Here is an 8,475-nt window from a genome sequence, read left to right as displayed (position 1 = left end):
GTGAGGGACCATACACAACAGTAAGTAGCTAGTAGCAGTGCTAGCTGCTGCAGAGGCAATTACATTATGTTATAAGGAATTTACTTGGTGATAGTGGTGCTGTACCTTATGAATTCAATATTGAGTAGCAGTATATAAGCAGTTGTTGGGCCTGCGTGACTCCCCTCATGCCAGTTAGAGAGGTTGCCAACACTCTTTGACAAGCTTCCTAGATGGCATTCAGGGAGCCAGGCAGACCATTCTTTCAGACCAAGCAGCTAGCTCTAGCTAGTAGGAAGCAGTCTCGAGCATCTTAACCTGCAAAAAATTAGTACACAATCTAATAAATGCCATATATACATACATACCTTGTGATCTCAGTTAATTACTATCATCTATAAACACTTAACTGATTCACGAACTATTGATACTTTTTTTCTTAAGCAGCTCCATAATTTAAAAGACTAGACTTAGATAATGATGTTCAAGAAAAGTTGATTGATTCTTGATTGTATTAGATAATTGTAATAATATGGAAGCTTATAAACCAACATTCAATCACAGAAATATTTAGACACTTACAGTGCTTGGAGAGAAGATATGACACAAGACTGGAAGATGAGCAAATAACTGGGAGATCAACCACTAATCTACCTCTCTCTTTCTCTCTCTGTATGTGTGGTGTCTGTATGAATATTGTTTCAGGCTTCGATTGCAAGCAAAGAAAAGCACGTGGGGAGGGGGGATTTAAAGGGGTTGTGGAGGAAGAAGAAAGACAGAAGACAGAAGAAGAATATTCTTCGGGAGAAAGAAAGGTGGTAGAGAAGGCGGCAGCAACGGCTTAACATATAGCTCCATAGATACAGCCAAAGCTACCTGGGTTTTACAGGTAACATTGGATTTTCTTTCCTTGGAAAAGGTGATTTTCCCACCCAGCACTTCCTTTTCATTCTTCCCTTCCCAATTGTAATTCAAGTTGTGTGTGCATGGTCTCTCTCTCTCTCTCTCTCTCTCTCTCTCTCTTACTCTCTTATTGCATTCGTAGGATTGCATTTTATTGCATACAACTGTTTCAAGAGTATTATCAACTCATTTCATCTGTCCTAGCTACCTAATTTTATTTTATTTTATTTTTTGTAAGAAATTGAAAATCACACAACGTACTATGTTATTTTAATGTTTGGATTGATGTAGAGGATAATGGATTTTGATAATTCCTAGAGGAAGCCAGCCAAAACAAGTAAACAAGACAAAGTGTAGCAGGGGTGCCTTAGTTGTCGTCATGTCCTCGCTAGAGGTTTTAATTTAACAAAAAAATAATCATTCTGTGTTGGAGATAATTGTTTATGTTAAGATAGTAATGGAGCTTATTGTAGTCTAATGCCATATATCACAAGATGCATAGATTATCTATGTATCAATTTGAAATAATCAATTAGCCTGCAGCAGCTAAGATAAAAAAACGAATGCTATGTTTTGGATCTTCTGAGAACTGGAAGACCCATATATATAGCATATGCAAGGGAGAGGAGAGGAGAGGAGAGGAGAGGAGGAACTAGAAAGAAGCTAGAGCCTGCTTTGCCAACGGAGAATCACTTTTAACCACTGAACGCAATTGCGAGTGGGCAGTCGGCTGGATCCACGGGACCCTCTTGAGCCCTAGGCCAATAGTAGCATGCTCCACCCCTTCTACCGATACTCTTGAATGCAAATGTTGACGTTTTACGAGCTAGCATTTATGCACCAAGACAGAACTGATCAGTTGCAAGAAAGAGTCTGGTCCTTGCTATGAAGAATGATTAATTATTCTAAGCAAGTCGATGTCGAGATGTTTACATACTGTAAGAGCATTTTTCAAAACACAGAATGAAGGTGTGTTCTAAACCACAAAAGCAAAGCTTTTTCATGGATAATTAACAAGGTGGAGTTTCTATGGGTGATCATGATGGCGTGCGAACTCAATGATTGAAGAGAGAGTAAGATGTAAAACAAACAAACATATATAGATAGATAGATAGATGGATAGATAGATTTTCCCCCAATTCATGGCAGTATCCTATCTAGATATCGGGGCCACTGATGTGCCAAGGCAGTTGGGAGAGCCATAAATAAAGTCAGTCGATGGACTGATCAGGTTGAAGGTGATAAGGCGGGCTAGTCTGTCACATAACCAAGATAAGAGTGGGAGGTGGTGGGGGGGCTGGATATAGATGCCCTCCCAGAAAAAAGAACATCTTAAGAGGTGATATCACTGTGTTGGATTATTTTTTATACGAGAAATTATTGTCTGCCAGAGTTTCCCCCCTTGTTGTTGACGAGCTAATGAGCGTGGGATTGCACTTTTTTTGCACTTTTTTTGTATTTCGAGTGTCCTTCATGTCATGTGATGTTTGATGCTAACTTTGAAGACACAGCAAACTGCAGAATAGGAGGCCACTGGGCCCTTTGGTTGATCTGCTGGAAGATATTGCACCAAACCAGTCAGATTTGTCACGAGATGATGCAACTTCTGAGCCTCTGGCCTCCTTGGCTTTTGTGATTTTCGACAGCCGGAAGATGCTGGTCCCTTGAATCCTTTCACAAGTTACTCTTGTTTGTCTGAAGGAAAATTGGCGTCTGTCTTCGCGGAGATATTACAAAGCTAAAACTACATACAGTAAAAAACTTGCCCAAACTCAAGTTAAAATTAGTCTAGACATGACCTAAATTAACTAAGATATATAAGTAAGAATTACAAGAAGATTGTTCTTCTCTTTTTTTAATTTTTATAGTTGTGCGTAACCCTTATAAAAATCAAAAATGTTAATTTTTTACCTTGAGTTTTGGTTAAAGAGAAGTAAATATAAAAAGTATGTAATTTTCATATTACTCTTTATTATGATTTATTTATAAAATAATTAAAAAAATATTAGAATTTATAAAGATTTAAAATTTATATTATTAAGATTTTATTCATGATTATTATGGGTTTAAGGTTAAGTAATTGATATTAGGTGTGTTGTTAAAAATAAAAATTTATGAATTAATTTGTTATGAGTTAAGAAATTTGTTCCAACTTTACTAAAAAATCTAGACAAAATGATTTTGAGGTTGAAAATAATAAATTTTATTTTGATTATTGATTTATAAAAATTACATATTAGTCTCTAAACTTTGAAAAATTATAATTTGACTCCTGAAATGTATTTTGAAGAAATGTATTTTGAAATCCTGGGCAATATTATTATGAGGTTAAAGATGATAAATCTCAATTTAATAATTTATTTGTATAACTTATAGGTTTGTCCCTTTATTTTGGAGATTTACAATTTAGTCTATAAACTTTGAAAAAAAATTATAGTTTGCTCCCTAGAATATAAATTGAGATTCTGGACAGAATTGATGATGGATTGTGAATAAAATTTCAATATGGTTATGTATTTCTAACATTTACAATTTGGTCATCCAGTTTTAGTAAAATTATGTTTCGACCCCTAATTTTTAAAAATTATCGTTTTAGTCACTAAATTTAGGAGACTAAACCTAGTTTTTTTTATGCATTAGAGTCTTTTATTTGTGTTATTTTAAGTTGTTTCTTATAATATTCTATATATTTATTGTAGATACTTCTAACAATGATTAATATGATTTTCAGATCTTTCATTTAATATTTCATTCATTTCTATATTTTTCAAATGAGTAGGATAATATTTAATATTTATGTAATATAAATAAATATTTATGTTGATTATATAATTAGTATCGCTAGTTAATTTCTTAAATATTTATATTTATTGCTTTTTTTTTCTAAGTACTCATCTTATTCTTAATTTTGCACTCGTATTTTATTGAATTAAATTATATTTGATATGATATACATTGTTTTGATAATTATGTCAATATCTATTATGTCTTGATATATAAATTGTTAGTAACTTTATCCTAACTAAAGAAGAGTAGTTAGTCTATATAACATAATATTTTGTTTAATTAGTGAGAAAGATAGTGGTATATAACAATTGATCTTCCCACAATGATCATCTTCATGTGTTATCTAACTTCTAACATGTATTCCATTATTTTATGATAATATGTTAAATATGTATATGCAAATCAAGATGAATCGATTTACAAACTATTAATATCTAAAATATATATTAAATGTTATTTTCTCACTGAGTTGGTTAAACTCACTCATTTTTTTAATATTATTTCAGGTATAGTTATTAGACCCGACTGAGGGTTGATCCGGTAGAGGATTTGGGTCCTGTGTTACACGTGTTGACCCAAATTAACTTGAAAAAATTTTTAAAAAAATATATTTGAAGTTTTAATATTTTATATGAAAAAAATTAAGAAACAATCCATGTAAATATAGGTTATACATACTAAAAATAATGAAGTTTAGAATATTGTTCCAAAATATTTTTATCCCACATTGAAAAGATATTATAATAGTATGTTATCTTTTTAAATTGAATTATTTAAACCAAAAAGCTTTTTTTATCTCATATTAAAAAAAATATAACTTTTTTCTTATAATCATAGAATATATATATTAAAAGTTTCAAATCTCACGTTGAAAAAATAATTTTTTTTTTATAAATAAAAAGTATTGATATAGTGAACTTTTAAAAGGATATATATATATATATATATATATATAAGAGAAAAACACATTTGAAAAAAAAAAAATCTCAACCAGATTTTAATGGGTCGCTTATGTCATAAGTCAACCTAATTTTACCAGGTTTTTTCTCATCTCAATCTTTTAACTTACCTAGGCTGGTCTAGCCACCTAATTGACCCGTCAAACCAATCCGGGTTTAATAACTATGATTTTAAATTTTTAGTTTTTCATAATAGATGAACTTTATTAAGTGGATTTTATAAAAATATATATATATATATATATATATATATATATATATATATAGGAGAAAAACACATTTGAAAAAAAAAAAAGATCTCAACCAGATTTTGATGGGTCGCTTAAGTCATAAGTCAACCTGATTTTACCAGGTTTTTTCTCATCTCAATCTTTTAACTTACCTAGGCTGGTCTAGCCACCTAATTGACCCGTCAAACCAATCCGGGTTTAATAACTATGATTTTAAATTTTTAGTTTTAAATTTTTAGTTTTTCATAATAGGTAAACTTTATTAAGTGTTCTTACTTCTTCAATTTTAGTTGAATTATCTTGTTTATTTCGCGAGGCTTTTCTTTTAATTTTGATTCAATATTTTAGACACTCCACTATTATTTTATTTTAATTAAGTTTTGATTTTAATAATATACTAAGTATTATAGATTATTGTTTTTGTTTTAATTAATGATAAAAAATTTTGAAATATCTTTTGGTTTTATTAATTTTGAATAATATAATATTTTAAAAAATTATGAAATACTATTTTTTTGATATATCCATTTCGAAACTTAGTGTAAATGAAATGTCTTTATAACATATCGGTCATCATTCTAAAATCCAAGCCGTGATACCATCAAAATGAAAGTTCACATGGATTCACTTGTTAAACACAGTAAATGAGTCAAGGAAACCATTAGAAAACAGAGTGCAGTTGAAAACCTTGCGGAGAAGAAAATCTTCTTATAATGTAATTCTTCATCAAAACACAGTCTTAAACGACCTCAATGAAATGATTGTTTGATCAACTAGGCAGGAGTAGAGGCCGCCTCCTCCTCTTCAGTATAGAAAGGAATAGGTTTGGTTGGGGCAGGCAAACGGCCGATGCTATCAACTTTACCTCTTAGCTTTGGTGGAGGCCTAGCAGCCTTTGGCAACAACCTCCCCTTCTTTTCAAACCACTCAGGCTTAAGTAATGCCCGCAAACCCAACTGGTTGTAATGCACTCGTCTGACAGATCCACCAGCAGCTTCAACTGCTTGCTTTGCCCTGACAGTCACTCTTGACACCTGCATATATCAGTTATCAGCACAAGTTTGTGTTGCATGCAAAAAAAGGGAAGGAATTATCACTAAATTTCACTGATAATTGTGATAAGGTATTTGAAATTCAAATGTTTAATCAATTTCAGAAAATGTCAGAAAAATTCCATCACATACACAAAACGTTATAATTGTAGCTATGAATCCTGAACCTTAACCAGCAGTTATAATGGAAAATGTATAATTTCCATCTCAAAAAATTGATTTAAAGCTTTTTAATGGCCATTCTGTAACACTGATATTTATGTATGATGCAGCTTCTTATGACTGTCTAATTGGTTCCCCTAATTGAAAAACAAGGAAAGGAAGAAGTAACATCTGTGAGCCAGCACAATTTTAACAGCTTTCAAGAAACTTGTTTGCCAGTTAGCTCAAACAACGATAACAATAAAGGAAAACAAAATTCAAGCGCACGGGGAAAACTTTAACAGTCGGCTGGAATGTTAAACCTATAGTGCCACCCCAACCAAAACTCTTTGGATTCTTTATTCAATAGTTTGCTTGCATATATCATCATTCAACTAACAGCAACACAATTAAAAAAATGCAACACTTATATCCCAGAGGACATGAACAGAAACTAAGAACTATAAAATTATGCCTTTGAACACTTTGGATTGCCTCGAGAATACTTGAAATCAAAGCTCCTAGCCAAGTTTGTACAAATGCGGAAACCCTGTTCAAGTAAAATTTACCTCCAGATGAATAGGCCATTGGATCTTCTCTGCACCACGCCCCATCAGTCTTATGCCATCTTTTATCTGCTTCCCGATGGCCCCCGTCTCCTGTTGGAATAATTGTAAAGATCAAAATACCAAGGCCCACCATGGAGATGGCTTAGATTTGGGAACTGAAGAAGGATGCTAACATACTTTTAGCGTTTTCATTGTGATTAATTCATGGGAATCTATCTTCCCTGCATTAATAAGTCTTGCAATCTTTCCCAACCCTACTGGCTGCCAGAGAAATCATAGGAGTAAATGATCCAAGGAATGCACACAAGAACAGAGACCATTAACATACTTACAGGAAGGATTGAAATCAATTGCAATGTTCATATAACAAATAAGTAAATTAAGTTGGAAATCTTGTTTACGGATTGTTTTTTTCTTTATCTGATACAAAAAAAAGGACAAAACCATCAATCGACTCAGCCAAAAGCAACTATTTTCAGCAGATTGCATTCCATCAAGGTAAAATGTCTTTCCATTTCACTTCCCTCCATTCTGCTTATAAAAACAAATAGAACAAAAACCCCTAAAGCTTTGTTGAATTAAGAAGAAAAGATAAAAACACACACACAGCACAATAACTCAAATTGCCAATTCCGCTTATTTTACCTACTTTTTACCCTAGCATCCATAAAACTGGCACACTCATCTAAAACACAGTAAAGAGTACCACAATTATATACTCAAAACATGACACCAACAATTATTCTGGCGTCTAATTCAACATTCTTTCAACTTAACACATAATCAATGATTAATCTCATGTGTTATGATCCCTGGAAAACAAAAGGAATTCCATACTCTCATTCCTAATAAGTCTCAGCAGCGAATCCTCAATACAAAAGATTTCAACTTTAACGGGCTGCCACTACCAATCGCTAAACCACAGCTTCTTTTCATTTCAAATACACATCAGGCTTCATTGCTCTAAATAGAAACTAAAAATCAATCGATAACAGACCGAACTTGGCATTTTTCTCCAAAAAGAAAGAGACAGTGGGCAACTTATAAAGCAGCAAAATACACCTGAAAAGTGAGACTAAAGGGATTCTTAAACCCCCTTTTGGGCAAACGCCTTCGCATTGGAGTCTGCCCACCTTCAAAACCAAACTTCATAGTCCCTCTGGCTTTCTGTCCTTTATGACCTCTCCCTGCAGTCTTTCCTTTACCAGACCCAATACCACGACCCTTTCTTGTCCTTTGCTTCCTTGGAACATTGTCCCTCAAATCATTCAAACTCAACAAGCTATATGCCCTAAAACCCATAAACCCAGATGCCCCATTTACAAAATAATTGTTAAAGTTTGATTCTTTGAAGGGTTGAATTTGAGAGAAAGAGGGAATTAAGGTGGTTTTGGGGGTTAGGAGTGAGGTTGATGAGATCAGTGAAGAGAGTAATCTTCTTCTTATCATTTTTGGATCAAAAAATGAGTCTTGGTGATTAGGGGTTTTTGATTTTGATCTTGTTTTGTCATCTGGGGATTTAGGGTTTTAGTTTCTGTGATTAATCTCTCCTTTTTTTAATCTCGGGGTGGGGGGCGCCATCGGCCCAGTGAGAAATGGCTCGAGGCAACTATGCATTCGTAGGCGATATTTGGTTTTTTCAAATAAAACTATTAATTAAACCCACTTGCCAACGTGCTGTGCTGTGGTGCAGGTGTTTTACAAAAGTAAAATATATTAAAATAATAATATTATTTTTTTAATTCTTGATATAGATATATTAAAACCATTCAAAAATATTTCAAAAACATTAATTTTATGTTTTTCTTATGCCAATGGTGATTCGTAGGGGGGGGGGGGGGGAAAGACATTCTTT

At 32.9% G+C, this 8,475-nt stretch overlaps 1 protein-coding gene and 1 long non-coding RNA gene across 3 annotated transcripts in view; both read right to left on the bottom strand.

Annotated features, from left to right (window-relative positions):
* Positions 1-2,119, bottom strand: part of LOC105136451 (uncharacterized) — a 5,023-nt gene extending 2,904 nt beyond the window's left edge. Inside the window, exons 1-2 of one of the 2 annotated variants that reach the window (XR_844343.1) lie at positions 562-2,119; positions 106-297 (exon numbers count right to left, since the gene is read on the bottom strand). This is a non-coding gene — a long non-coding RNA (uncharacterized LOC105136451). Of the gene's footprint in view, positions 1-105 lie in introns of both variants that reach the window. The other variant, XR_844342.1, reaches the window with a different exon arrangement.
* A 3,340-nt stretch (positions 2,120-5,459) lies between these two features.
* LOC105136452 (54S ribosomal protein L10, mitochondrial-like) lies at positions 5,460-8,240 on the bottom strand. The gene is made up of 4 exons (XM_011041806.1): positions 7,683-8,240; positions 6,798-6,881; positions 6,621-6,710; positions 5,460-5,892 (listed from the first exon to the last, which is right to left on the bottom strand). Exons 1-4 carry the CDS (start codon positions 8,067-8,069, stop codon positions 5,632-5,634), a joined length of 822 nt encoding a protein of 273 aa, XP_011040108.1. The 5' UTR covers positions 8,070-8,240; the 3' UTR covers positions 5,460-5,631.
* Between the last annotated feature and the right edge of the window lie 235 nt (positions 8,241-8,475).

The sequence above is a fragment of the Populus euphratica genome, unplaced genomic scaffold, assembly GCF_000495115.2.
Source record: "Populus euphratica unplaced genomic scaffold, PopEup_1.0 scaffold142.1, whole genome shotgun sequence".
NCBI lineage: Eukaryota > Viridiplantae > Streptophyta > Magnoliopsida > Malpighiales > Salicaceae > Populus > Populus euphratica.
This window is presented reverse-complemented; position numbering and strand designations above follow the sequence as displayed.